This window comes from Odontomachus brunneus, unplaced genomic scaffold (assembly GCF_010583005.1).
Source record: "Odontomachus brunneus isolate Ranch 3 - 2012 unplaced genomic scaffold, Obru_v1 Obru_scaffold_008, whole genome shotgun sequence".
Taxonomy (NCBI): Eukaryota; Metazoa; Arthropoda; class Insecta; order Hymenoptera; family Formicidae; genus Odontomachus; species Odontomachus brunneus.
The window spans coordinates 1,962,779-1,977,734 of record NW_022639458.1 but is presented as its reverse complement, the minus strand read 5'-3'; the positions used below and the strand labels follow the sequence as shown (position 1 = coordinate 1,977,734).

Below are 14,956 nucleotides of genomic sequence, written 5' to 3'. Positions count from 1 at the left end.
TACATATTACATATGTTTGTGTGCGAATAAAATTAAAATAACTTAATAATTAATGAATAATTTAAATAATTTAAATAATAAATTTAAATAATTTAATATTAACACAAATTTCTCGACATTGTTGATACTTGTCTTATAACATATTTAATTGAATTTTAATAATAACAAGAATAACGCTTCTGTGAAAATAGATTTGTGCGTTATGATACTATGCAATTTTTTTAATGTTATTTCTATGAAGAGCAATTCCTATAGTCTGCAGAAAATGTCCCTCAAGAATAAAGAGTATTGGTATTTTTATTCTAAAATGTATGTGCTCATTTTCATTTAAATATCAAATAACATATGTGTGAGTGTACTCTCATTGAGTAATGAGTCTATTCCTTTCCAAGAGTTTACATATTTACAAATCGATATTTACATTAATCGAATGTAATATGATACGAACATTGTGCTTAATATTAATTTCTCTTAAAAAACTTACAGCTTTTAATAAATGAAAGTAGCTTTACGTTACACTTGTCTCTTTTAAGCAACAGCTTCTGCTTTTCGAGATGAGACAATTTTTTTTTTATTCGTTATATTGTATTTACATATTTATGTTTTATAGCCTCTTGTTTCTATCCATCATCATTATTATTAGAAGATAATTCCGATGTTAAAATATGCGATTATGTACATACCTAGACAACATAATATCTAAAATCAGGACATATGATTAAAGATCATCTTTAAAATGTCTTTCAGACGATTTACGTATAAATGTCTTTAAGGCGTCTTAAAGATTATCTTTAAAACGTCTTATGTCCCAATTTTAGACATTATGTTGTCTGAGTAGAGATAATACACGCAATTTTCCCATGATCTAATACTACTTCAAAATTAAGGAAGACGAGTGAATATAAATTAATACTGCTTGAAATTAAGAAAGACGAGTGAAATGTTTAAATTTATGAGAAAATATGCAGTAAATCGTGTGTGTTTAACGATTTGTTTATATGCAAGAAACATATCAGACGTTTTATATCTACGAATTGTCGTAGATATCTTTCAAACGCGAATTTTTATATTTGTCAAAAAACATACACGTTCGAATTATGGACTAATAAAATATATAATGTCAAACGTCAGTTTTTATTAATGTTACATATTACGTGTAAGCAAAATTGAGACAAATTTTATTCTCGTTGGAATCAGAATTGCAAAGATTCTCGCTTCAAGAGAATTAATATTCGACTACCTATCTATTTCAGAATAAGTTCGTTCGAAGAGAATATAAGATAGCGAAATCTATTATTTATAAATCATACAAGTATCCTTTCCATCGCGCGCAGCATTTTGTATGATTAATGGTAAAGTTTGCAGTATCTACTGAATCGTCATAGATACCTCTAAATTTTGTGAATTGATACCTGTCGATAGATATACGTTAAAGTTACTCTAATCGCCAATGCATAATTTGTCAAACGTATCTTTCAAAAATTATTCCTTACGTTTGCGATTAAAGTTAAGGATCTTGGGTATTCGTTGCAGTTATGTTGGATTGTGACGTCAGAAGCGAGAAATGACACGTTGAAAGTTTTTATGTGCCATTTCCAAATAAAAAGAAATTTTTATGAAAGAATACTTCAGATTGCTTGAGCAACTTGTAAAATGTTCCAAAAACTATCTTTTTCCTTCGATAGTCAATAAATAATCGTAAATTAAACTTAGCAACTTATCTTTCATAAAGAAAGATAAGTTAAAGAGACAGATTTCACAAGTAGGCTTAAACGATCAGACCCACACAGTAAAAGAAATTTGCAAGATCTCAAGACATTTTGTCAGGATATTGCAATGTCTCAGAGATATCTGATAGATATCTAGATATTCGAGAGATATTACCAGGATATACTAATGTCCGCATTTAAGAAAATGCCGAGATATGGCAAAATGTCATGAAATATATTTTTACGTTATTCTTGAAATATCTGAGATTATTGCCGGTTATAATAAAATTAAGAGTGTATATCGCAGGTATATTATAAGATATATTGGAGATAATTATAATAGGTAATCGGAATTTATATAGGAGAACATTTATAGTGATAATACACAAAATAAATTATACAAATACAATTACACAATTTTTAGAGAAAGTAAAAAACTCAATAACAATGATATCAATTAAATAATAGGAAAAATGGCTAATTCGAGTTCAAGCACAGGATTAATAGTGCTATGTACCATATGGGTAAAACCTTCCTTGTGTTAGGAAATAGAGTAATAATCAAACGTTTCGGCTCAGTCATGAACCCTCAGTGATAAATAAAACTCAAGGTTTACAAAACGAACGCATTAAAAGAATTAATTAAAGACCTGAATAAAATGACATGAATGTTATTCGAAATATTATAGCTGACAAGACCGTTACCGGAAAAGTATTAAAAAGTTCAAATTAATATTAGGAAGTAGCCGTCATAACTATAAAAAAACCATAAAATAAAATAAAAATAAGTAAGATTAAAATGTAATAAATAATTAAAACAGTATAATATAAAATACTTTTGTTGAGCTCGGCTAAAAGTGAAACCTGTCAACGATAACATCGCAACGTCTAGGTAATACAGATAATAACAGATTTATATACACGAGCATTAACATTGCGGCGACGACTTGTGGAAGAGAAGGAAACAAACAGAGTTTTATTTTCATAATAAGCCGCAGTAGCCGTTGTCCAAATATTCTGTGTCCTTTTGTGAGTTAAGTCCATGCTTTTGAAGTTTAATGTAAATCATTTCTGATATCAGGCGTTTCAAATAAAAACGTTCCTCATGTAAAACTTTGGCATGATTCCAATTGAAATCATGGTTTTTCTTCATTTTCGGTGTTCCTGTATGGCCGTTAACTCCACTGTAGAACTTCTTGATATTCTTCTATGTTCAGCAATACGTGTGGAGAGTCTTCTACTAGTTTGACCAACATACGACGCCTCACAACTTTTACTTTTACTTCTAATGCGTTCGTTTTGTAAACCTTAAGTTTTTATTTATCACTGAGGATTCATGATTGAGCCGAAACGTTTGATTATTATTCTATTTCCTAATACAAGGAAGGTTTTACCCATATAGTACATAGCACTATTAATCCTGTGCTTGAACTCGAATTAGCCCTTTTTCTTATTATACAATTACACAAGATAAAAATATATTGTGGGAAGTACAAATGCACCCGATCGGACTATACCGGTCTTAGAAGCTCTCGCATGTGCGTGTAATCACGACAGGGTTATCTGACTCAGACTGAAATTCACTAGTATTGAAATTGTATTGTGATGTAAACAATAGATTTTCAGTACTGGCAGTAAATTTTGAAACACAGCCTCAGTTAGCTACCTTTTTTCAAAGCTGTGTTCCAATTCTTCACCATGTAATGCTTCACCACGTTTTCTTACGTGTGGTCAATAGTATATCTTCTTCTTTATTAGTTTACATACTAATTATATATTAAAGATATTGAGGTATATTTTATCCATGATGATCACAGTATATCCTGCAGATTACTTTTGCTGTATATATGATATTTCTACATTTTCGTAAGTGCGGACATTAATATATCCTATTCCTAATATATCCTATCAGTATATATACTGGCAATATTGTAAGGATATTGAAATATATTTCGTATATCCGCGATAATTTCAGTATATCCTACAGATTTCTTTTGCTGTGTGGGAAAGTGTTCTTTCATACAAATATCTTTTTATTTGGAAATGACACACAAGAATTTTGGGCATGCGTTTTCTCACTTCTGATCGTCAATCCAGAATTTCACGGCGATTATCCAAGAGCCTTGACATAACAAATTTGATTTCCTTTCCAATCGCAATCGTAGAGATTTAAAACACACAGCTATATTATTGATAGCTAAGAAATGATAGATGCTTTGTATCTACAAAAATGGCAATTTTCGGATTTTTAGTTCAACGAAATCAATTCTTCTTTTTATACTTGTAAAAAATCTATTTCTTTTATCTGAAATCTTAAAAAACTAAATAATACAAAAAACTCGATTATTCAGAGCAAAGTGAATCTCAAGACAGTTTTTATCAACCATTGATAAAGAGTTTTTATTATATGTCAGTATATTATCGACATGTTCTGTTCTTAACTTATCAATTGTAGCTTTAATTTAACAATATATAATATAGTTAATTCGGAATCTGTGGTGACTATTTGGCGTGCTTGGATGTTACTCCATTGTCGAGACCTGGCATGTTGACGGGCGGTCAACGACGAATAATTCTTTGAAACAACCGACGGAAACTTTGTCTCCTCTGTCACGTCGAAAAACGTATTGGCGCGTATAGCTTCAGTCAATAATATATACAATATGCAATGGGATTCTAATCAAACGATAACAGGTTTTTTTGAGATCGGTTTTAAACTAATGCTATTCGTTAATACGGGCGACTTTATGGGGGATACCATTTTGCGCTATAAGGAGACTTCGCTTTGCGAAAGTGGCCCGTTGCCTATTCTTGCGTTGTTATTGAGTCGTTTTGTCGTTGTCGTACTACTGTTCTTTTGTTCCTTATTACCGACGGACGCGACTATGTCCGGTGATTCTTTATTGCCTGCCGTGATAGTAGTTGTTGACGACGACGACGACGACGACGTCGTTGTCGTTGTTGTCGTCGTCGTCGTCGTCGTCGTCACCGTCGTCGACATCGTCGATTCCTTTTCGTTGTTGGTCGTTTGGGTCGATCGTGAAGCGCATGTCGCCAGCGGTTTTCCGTTTTTCTGTTCCTTTACTTCCATTTCGTAGTCTGCGAAAAAAAAACATGGCAATACTGCGTATTGTTTTGAAAAGCAAAATGCAAAAAGCAAACGCTCGGGCAAATAAAAAAAAAACACAAAAATCATAGCGATCTCTACCGGCTCGCAATGCGAAATTACCAAGTTTGCACCGGGATTGTACTTACATTCGCTCTGTGTGGAGCAATCTATGGTGGATGCGATATGTTTCTTGATGGCTTTATTTTGATCGCAAGTTGCGGCTGTTAATACTGCCGTCGCCGTGACCGGGCCCATCATGCTCGATGGATTCGTGGCGGTTATGGCCGAGCTTTTCGTCAAGTTGGGTCTCCCCGCCTTTATGTTTGGCCGTACGTTTCTCTCGGGTCGAATCAAAATAATGTATAGCTAAGCATGCAAACAATACGTGCTGTGAATTACCATTGTAGTTAATTGAGTTAAGTTTAGGGATCACGCTTTAGCTAACGACGCGAACCGCCGCGGTACTTGACATCACAATGAATCTCGTTAAATAATTAGGGGGGAACATACGTTTGGACAGGCTATTAAGAAAGATAAACCACTCTCAAAAACTTCAAAAACCCTAAAAATATGAAATAATTTTAAGTCAATGCCTGTGTATCCATAATTCTATTTTAATATAATTTTTGTAATATTTATAATATAAATTATTATATAATTATAATATAAATTATTATATAATTATAATATTATTTATTATAATTATTTATTTATTATTTATTATAAATTACGTTATTTATGTATTTATTTATTATTATTCATTATTATAAGTTATTTATTATAATGTTATAATTTATTATGTTTATATTACAATGATATTAATTTTATAATGTTTATCATTTTTGTAATAAAATTATACAATTTCCAGGTTAACTAAACAAATTGGAATAATCCAAGGACCATGTAAATAATATACTGAGCAAGTTAGAAATTTATCTGTATTTTTATCTCAATATTTCTAATGGTTCTCGAGTTATGAGTTATGAAATACAAGCGAAAAATTATTTTTACAATCCTCTCTTTTTGAAGTTTATTTAAAAAATGGGACAGCTATCTCAGCTGTTGTCGCGACAAACAGAAATTGTTAATTGGGATTATTTAATTGGAAGCAAAGAAATTATTAACTAAAAACGAAAAAAACTATTAATTAAAAACAGTTAAAAAGATATACTTTCAAATAAAAAATCAAGAATATATTTGATTTCAACTAGTATGCTTTTTAGAAAAGAGACCCGCTAATACGTTCTATCTTTAGCCCGTCCAAACTTGTATCCCCTTTTAATTAAATTCCAGTCCTTTCACGAGAGAGTAACGTTTCACGCTGAATGTCAAGTTCCAAAAGTTCCTCTCGTTGAATTTTGGGAAGCAATCACTAATGTGAGTGCTCACGTATGTCCTAACATCGATATACATTCGCGAATTTCTAACTTTAAGCTGATTTTGTCGTTCAATCAATGGCAAGTAAAGCGAATTTGAGGTTGCGGTTGAATGTTCGCGGTTATTTCGGACGCTCGATTATTCTGAGTGCAAGCATTTTCAAGTGGTCCAAAGTTATCAAAGAGAACTTCACCTTTGGACTGAAGAGACAAACCACCATTACGGACGCGGAAAGACTGATTGTTACTGACATGGAAGTAATTCTCAGCGCAACGTTGTTTCCGGTGCCGAAGTACAAGGGCACGAATGCGAGCCATATGACGCACGTCGTGTACATGGCGAAACCTGCATACAGAGACGTGTTTCTTATTGACATTGCTTCTCATTAAACGTCAAATGGCGTTTCAATGAAGCATTTGTGACACTTCTAACATCAATAATACGTCGTTTTACGTCAGCCTGCTACTCCGAGATATTTTAAACCGTATTATTATAAAAATATATAATGTTGCTATTTTTAATAAAAGAAAAGATAATAAAAAAAATAATATAATATAATAATAACGACAACAATCTCAATTTTTGTATAGATGTACGTTAAACATTTAAAATAATTTATGCAAAGTTTTACTGATTCAATTCAGAGATAAAAATTTACAGGTCACAAATAATACAGCATAAAGATCAAAAATACAAAATAAATTGTAAAAATGTGATTTTAAAATAAAAATATGTTGTTATTCAACTCTCTCTACCGCGCATATATACCATACATTTATGTAGAAAAATAATAGAAATATTAGTGTATTTATAATTTTCAGTTACTTTTCGTATGGACTATACACGCGCGCGTACAACATCTTTAAATACAATTACTTAAATTCAATTAGTTCTATTAACATTGTGACCACTTTTTTGTTAGCTAAGGTACTTGTTACACCTATTTTGATCGTAATGCGTTTTGTATCAATATCGATTGCTTTCATTGATTTTTCTTGAGCTGTACGCGAAAGAAAAAACGTGACGGAAAAGCAATAATAAAATGCGCTTGCACGAGACAGCTGTCCGCAACGGAACAGTAAGCTCACCGATGTGCTTGCTTTCGTTGAAAGCTTCTGGAATTTTTCTCGTAAGGACGGCGTAGACTGTACACACAGCAATCAGTATTATGGGATACGCAAACGCGATCATGTAGCTAGCGTCAATGTAGCTGTTGCAGACGAGTAAATTGTCCTCCATTGTAGGATAGTGATGCATCGCTCTGGCAGGATCGATCAGTATCCAGACTACGTTAATTAAGATTTGTACGGATACCAGTCCGAAGCAGATGATGAGCTGCGACCGTGGTGATATGAACGAAGGTCTTTTGGCGCTTTGTCTTCCGTCATTGAAGATCCTCGCGATTCGATTGGTCTTCGTTAGCAAAGCGGCGTATACTATAGTGAAACAGAGTCCTGCGGCGACTCTGTTAGTCAGAAAATAAAGAAGTTGCATCTTCGTTTCTTAACAAGCATCGCCAACAATACTTTCGGAAACAATACTTTCTCCGCACATAGTTGACACTTCTATCTTTGCTTTTTTTAATTCGACACACAAGATTATAACTATCTTTTTTTCTCTTTTCCACCATATAGCACTCTTTTAAATTCTTAAGACAATTACAGCTTTCGTTCGATATTGTTTAACAAACATCTTTTATATTTTCACTTATTTTGAAATTTTAGGTTAGACAAGAAGTACAGATTGGGAAAAGCATTAGAGACTCCAACAAGATTGTGTGGAATTACAGAAACCGTTACTTTACTTTCAGTTGGACGACATTAATTGTACGTGGGGGATATAATTTATCACGTAACTGTAACGCGAGGCTCGTAAGGAGCAAAAGATTAATGCTATCATCTGGGAAGTTGTAGAACATACCCGAAAAGATTCATAGTTTTTTACCTTTGAATGCCGCAGACAGCGTTCGTGGGTCTGAGTACTAGGGTGAACGTGACGAGGTAACAGAGTAATATTCCCACGAGAAGGACGTAAGATAGTTCGCGTCCGGATGCACGTACGACTGGTGTGTCGTTGTGTCTGAGGAAAACGCCGCAGACAAATAACGTCACCTGTATGCATTAAAAATATATCAACTGTGTAAATTTTATGGTATAAAATATGTAAAGATGATTATTGCAGTTATATATAAATACAGTCAATTATAATCAGAGATCTGTGAAAGATCCTCTGTTTGAATGGATTGTACATGCCTAACACAGAACTTCTGTATATTATAAATATTTCTTAATAAAAGGCATTAAAAATTGGAATTTGCTGCCTCTGGCATACAAAATTCATTCGGATTTTTGCAATACTTAAAGATTCTATAAACATGCAAAATTTGATTTATTAATTATTATTTATGTTACGTCTCATCATTATCACTCATCTTTCATCATTTCATTTTTTCTTCCGTCTTTGTGTTTATATATATATATATATATATATATATATATATATATATATATATATATATATATTACATTCATGCAAAAATCTGCAATATTCTGACTATACAGGTTTTGCGTTAAATATAATTATATGACTCCAAATTCTATGTGTCTTATACATGGTGAAACGTTATTTTAATGTAAGAATCAAAATTTAATATTAAATAACGGTCAGGATATAGACTGAGATTTCAATCGTGGTTTTCATGATTTCGATATTTGTTGGGTGTATTTTGCAAGTAACGTTTCGTCACAGCAGAGAAGTCAGTTTCTAGACGTTAAAGAAGTTCTCTTGATTTCATAAAAGTAGTGAAAAATACAAGAGACACCTACGAAAATTCCGAAGGAGGAGAAGCACATCGCGCCTATCGCCCAACCGCTCTCCGGGCGCAGAAACTCTTCCGGTATGTCGCGACACGTCGAGTGAGTTTCGTCTGGCACCGTACCCTGACGACACTGAATGCATCGTGTCTCGTCTTTCGGATGTCGTATCTGTTTGAGAGATAAAAGAGCGCGGTGTATAAAATTCTCGAGAAGAGAATTCTGGTTCAGCATATTTCTGTGTACTATAAACAACCAAATGCCTTTGTTAACTATTACAAGACTTTTTTTCAATAGATTCTATCAAGAAGATTTATTGCAACTACAGTGCTGTTGACCAATTCTATCGATTCAACAGCCTGTCTTTTTCCATATCATCCATGTAGACGTGACTAAGAAATCGAAGAATACAGTGCACGAAAATTCTCAAAACACGCTGCTGTAGAGCTACATCAACGGTATCCTGTACACGTATTCATTTGGCACGCGTCCAACCAGAAGCCTCGTTTCCTCTAAAGCATCTATTTTTTATCATCATCCCTCACTATCGCAAATGCCGGTTAAGTGAACGTACCGCGAAGACAAATATTGCCGCGCTACCGGGACTACCGACGATCCACAATGGGCGTATTGTTATTTTGTCCCTTTGAAATGAAAGTGTTCGCTGGTCGGATATTACAGCCAGTCTGGCTGGCGGTTAATTATTTCGATGATACCGTTCCGTTGACGTACCTGATATTGAGTGCAATTAAAGCAATGCCAGCAGCATCTCTCACCCTCGACGTATTTCTTCGCCTGGCCGAGCTCGCAAGGCAAAGAGCACACGCTTTCGGGTGGCTGTGGATGCCCGAGCTTAAATTGGATTTCTAAAACAAATACGGACACGCACACTACCACAATGTGGAATACTGTTGGGCGCGCGGACCGCATTCGTAAGTAAGTAAGACCGAACCTCTGTCCGCGCGATACGTGTGACGAGAGGGAACGAGAGGAACAGAGGAGGGAGGGACAGAAGAGAAGGAGGAAGGGGAAAAGGGAGGTGGACACGTCGCGAAAATAGAAGAGAGCTTACCGGACATATCTAGCCGCAACTCACCCTCCAGATATTTGCCCACGCGAACCCACTTGTACTTGCCCGGCTTGGTTTGCTTGAAGTGTATGATGTTGTACCTTGCGGGACCGTCGCCGTTCTTGTCGAATCTAAACTCGTCGCCGCTTAGACCTTAAACGTAGTCGTTCGATCGGCTATGAGTACCACGAACACTTGATCGACGACGTATGAGCGTTATAATTGCGATAACAAGCATAATTCGGCCGGCTTACCGCGTGTAAGAACATAACAGACTTTCGATAATCTTTTCTTGCAATATTAAATCTCATTCGCGTATCAGAGACACAAACGATCGTTTCAAGCATGATTTATAATGCACACTTCCGATACTCTCTACGATCGAGCCGCAGTGGACTGATATATTCGCGTCTCGTAATCTTCCCTGCAGAATCGTCTTGTCAGCTTACCCTTAAAATCCACCTTGCGCAAATACTGCAAGAGTTTCGTTCCGTTGGTCGGTTTCATGGCGTCGCATAAGCCTGCCCTGCGATGGCAAAGATCACGATGCATATCCCTAGAAGAGGGAAGAATAGCGCATTTTCCTCTCAGTGTGTCTGTCGACGGATAAGGGATGTAAGATCTTCAGTGAGATCTGTCAGAGATTAAGCTTCTACTTTACCGAAAAGCGTAAGCAAAAGCCATTACTGCGTCGGAAACGAACTGCAGCTGGTCTTCGAATGCCGTGTTCTGTTTGGTGAGGCGTTCCTGCGTCGTACAAGTTTTCGTGTATTTTTTGTTGTATGGTGTCTGGGATACGTTCGGGTATCGGCATTTAAAGTGGTCTTCCCAAAATTCTAAAATCAACATAATAGTTTATTCCTTTCTCCGTGCGTAGAACGAGAAAAAACACGATAACATAATAGGACAATTTAATAAAAGAGACTGGGTCAAGTTGGGCCACTTTTTAGAATTTTAGAATTATAATTTTTCAGACAATTAATTCTGACAATTAATAGCTGCGGTTGACTGTTCACAAATTTGACAGAGAAAATTCCTTCCTTTATGTTTTTCTGCCCGCAACAATTCTGGAAACCGTATTTTGTTCTATAATAGCCGACATTCGAACATACTGCCTTAATCATCGGGGAATGTTGGCTAGCAACTCGGAGTAAGAAGGCCATGTATAAAATGTGTATCCTGATTAGTAATTCTGAAGTCTCCGCGAAAGATCTCCACATTTCCTCTATAGTCTTCTTAAATACCTTATCTCTATAATACCTTATCTCTTAAATACCTTATCTATTCTTAAATACTTTATCTCGTCTGTTTTTATACATGATTTCGATAATTTTATGAATGAAAATTGCTTTCATTATTCGAAATATTATATACACTTGCAGGAAATTTTATTGTAACTGATAATACTTGACTGAAGTTCATTCACTTGCGATAGAGAATATTGAAGAGATCGAAACGCTCCAATACTCAGCAGCTCCTACATCAGTTTTATTACTTTTTAACTGTAATATCATCTCAATTTTAATGAAATTCAAGGGAAAGTACTTATACTCTGAAAAAAAACGTTTGCGATTTTGTTTTCATTGTTGCTCTCAGGATAAACACATAAACAAAGCACATAGCCAACTTGACCCTTAATCCAACTAGATTATCTTCTCTAAATGAAATGACATCAAAACTCTCCGTTAACTTATTACACAAATATACATACATATTCCCCGTACACATTTCTTGTTTAACGAGTTCTTTAATTTAATCCTATTTTCAATTACTTGAACTATGTTAATTGTAAAAGATGGTACTCGCGAAGTAATTGGATCTCGCGAAAGGATATATCGTGCCGTTCAATTAATAAAGAGTACGAGGGAGCTATTGGAAGCTATGGATCGAGTAAAACACGAAAATCAGTAACCCTAGAACTAAAAACATCAGAATGTTGCCGTAAACATTGATAAATTTTATGCATTTCTCATTTACGCATTGTTTATAACATTTGTTTATAACATTTGGAAAATAAATATTTATAATATTTGGAAAATAATTTAAATTTAATACTTTTTCTTTCAATCGGTGTAAAAAACATCGAGGAATACGAATTTATTAATGTTTTTGCGATTCAATGAAGTTGAGAAAGTTATAATAAAAAAACAAAACACATCGTTTTTAAAAACGATAACGTTAAAAACATTGTTCTGGGTAAATTTTATCTATGCTTAAGGTTCTAGGGTTAATAGAACAAAGTAAGATAAAAATTGCGTATACAAATCTTTTTCTCAATCAATAAATCGTATCCAAGATTCCACTCATATTTAATACATGATGTTTCCGTAAAATGCATGTTTATAAAAAGTAACTGATAACATACTGATGATGATAACCTATAAACTATAAATTATAAAATATATTTTACTTACGAATGACAAGATAAAGAGATATTGTCATCTTCAATACTTTTTGAAGAACCATAAACACAACAACAAAACCATTTTACAAATAACTTTACATTATAAAATAAAAACAACTGCTATCGCGCAAACTTCCGCGCATATACATTCCGACTCATGATTGCAAGATCATGTTTTATGTCCGCCAACTTGAACCAAGTATGATATATGAAACTTCAACCCCGTTCCTACATCTTCAGCAAATGCACCTTCTTGTACTCTTTATTCGTTGGTGTTTGCCGTTTGCCGGTGCTGCGTAACGACGCGAGTGCAGCAACGTTAAGTGTCGGTCGACTTAACGACTCCCCGCCGTGTTTGTGTGTTAAAGTTCTCCGGAATATAATGTATCGAGAGTAAAGTCTGGCCTCTCGTTTCTCTAATAACCGCGGGCGTATCACGCGCATGTATATGCATGTGTAAGCACGCACACCCCCGGAGAGGTTGGTGTTCGCCAAAAGTTTCATTCCTATCTTGCGCATCCATCCCGAAGTCACTCGCTTACCGACGAACCACGGGTTCCTTCGATTGTTCTCGACGGTCAAGTTGAGGAAGTACTCTTCGAAACCCTTAACGGGGTTCGCCTGAGGTTGAACCGACAGAGTGCCCTCGACTTCCGGCTCGTTACCGTTACTCACTAATCCTCTTGCGCTCCAGCCATCGCTTCCGATCCAGGAAAAAGCGCCGGTCGCGTTGCACCGTCTCACCGCTCTCATAACTCCTGCTACTTCCTGGTCGGATCCGAAGATGATGCAACCTGCGAGCGTGTAGGTGTCACATGGCAATGTTTTGCGGAAATTCCGTTCGTAAAGTCGCGAGCGCGAGCATGCTTTTTTATCATCTTATCGCGCCGAGGAAATTCTCGTCGTGTTTAGTTTTATTTTATATCGCTCGACTCGCGGCTTTGCGAAAATTCGCTTTCCCGGAGGGGAAGCTTTTATTGAAAAAGTGCCAATGAAACGTCTCGTTCAACGTCGCAACCCGACGTGTCCTACGGGAATCGAGATTATACAGGATACGCCAGGAATCGGCGCGCGCGGGCATAAAAGAGAACATAAGCCCGACCTTACGAAGCTGGAGAACGGTTTGCTACAAAGGGTCTACGAGGAGACTCCGCATAAAATAGACTCTTATCGCAAGATACTTTCCGCGCAGTCGGAACGTAGCGCGGGCACGGCCAAACAATCGGCTACACACACACACACACACTCTCTCTCTCTCTCTCTCTCTCTCTCTCTCTCTCTCTCTTTCTCTCTCTCTCTCTCTCTCTCTCTTTCTGCAAAAGTCGTATCTGCTTTACTCGGATAAACAGCGCTTTCGATGAGTGTATGAAGTTGGCAGCCCACTTTTTGAAATTTATAATTTTGAAAGTTGTTCCAGATTGTTCTGACTTTGTACCACATTGTTCCAAAGTGATATTGCTTCATTCGAAACGGTTTTTAAATAAAACAATAAAAATGATTTTTTGAGCTGGCACCCCACTTTTCGAAAATCGAACGTTCTGATACCGCAATAGATTGTTCTAGTTGTTCCAAACATTGTTCCAAAAGGACAAGTCCGTAAGTTGAATCATAAGTCCAAAAAATGAAAAAAATGTTTTTGACCTGGCACCCCATTTTTTGAAAATAAAGCATTCCGATACCGATATAGATTGTTCTAGTTGTTCCAAACATTGTTCCAAAAGCACAAATCAATAAGTTTAATTATAAGCCCGAAAAATTAAAAAAAAGTTTTTTGACAAACAGTCTATCGGACCAAGAGTAAACTTATACTATCTTTCTTGTTCCAACCGAGATCTTTTTGTTCTGAGTTGTTCTAGGCTTAAGAATTATAGTTCTAGAGTATGAGACTCATAAGATCATTCGTTCTCCGAAAATTCGTAAAAAAATCGATTTGACAGTACTCTGGGATACTCTAGAGAGATTATGTTTTATGTTCCAATAGTTACTTTAGTCATTTATTAACAATTGTTTGCAATAACAATTTAAATTTGCCGAAATCGACAAAAAATGTAATTTCGTAAAAAAAATTCATAACTTAACAACATATTAAAATTAACAAAAATATTTTCAGGTTTTTTTAGATGAAACTATTTTCTTAAAAAAAAAAGTTCTATATACTGATTTAAAAAAGTATAATTATTTGGATGATTGAAAATAAGGATGATTGAAATATATTTCTGAGGTGACAAAAATTCAAGAAAAAGATGATTTCTTACAAAAATTAATCTTTATTATAGGAAAATTGGCGGAAATAATTACAAAATGTCATGACAAAATAAAGTGAAATTGCTTCGTCGTTTAAGCCTAGTATAACTCAGAACAAAAAGATCTCAGTTGAAACAAGAAAGGAAGCATGTGTTTTCTCTTGACGTCGGGTGCTGTTAAATCGATTTTTTTTTCGAATTTTCGGAGAACGGATGACGCTACGAGTCTCATA

General features: G+C 35.1%; 1 protein-coding gene across 4 annotated transcripts in view; it reads right to left on the bottom strand.

The window, feature by feature from the left end:
- Positions 1 to 3,059: 3,059 nt before the first annotated feature.
- The window catches only part of LOC116854123 (metabotropic glutamate receptor 2-like), a 178,103-nt gene continuing 166,206 nt past the window's right edge, over positions 3,060 to 14,956 (bottom strand). For 3 of the 4 annotated variants that reach the window (XM_032835723.1, XM_032835725.1, XM_032835726.1), the window contains 11 exons: positions 13,023 to 13,274; positions 10,738 to 10,912; positions 10,526 to 10,632; positions 10,080 to 10,229; positions 9,740 to 9,873; positions 9,020 to 9,178; positions 8,139 to 8,305; positions 7,283 to 7,659; positions 6,388 to 6,539; positions 4,964 to 5,183; positions 4,476 to 4,807 (listed from right to left, as the gene is read on the bottom strand). In XM_032835723.1, the coding sequence (XP_032691614.1) occupies positions 4,476 to 4,807; positions 4,964 to 5,183; positions 6,388 to 6,539; positions 7,283 to 7,659; positions 8,139 to 8,305; positions 9,020 to 9,178; positions 9,740 to 9,873; positions 10,080 to 10,229; positions 10,526 to 10,632; positions 10,738 to 10,912; positions 13,023 to 13,274 (2,225 nt within the window). Of the gene's footprint in view, positions 4,808 to 4,963; positions 5,184 to 6,387; positions 6,540 to 7,282; positions 7,660 to 8,138; positions 8,306 to 9,019; positions 9,179 to 9,739; positions 9,874 to 10,079; positions 10,230 to 10,525; positions 10,633 to 10,737; positions 10,913 to 13,022; positions 13,275 to 14,956 lie in introns of all 4 variants that reach the window. The other variant, XM_032835724.1, reaches the window with a different exon arrangement.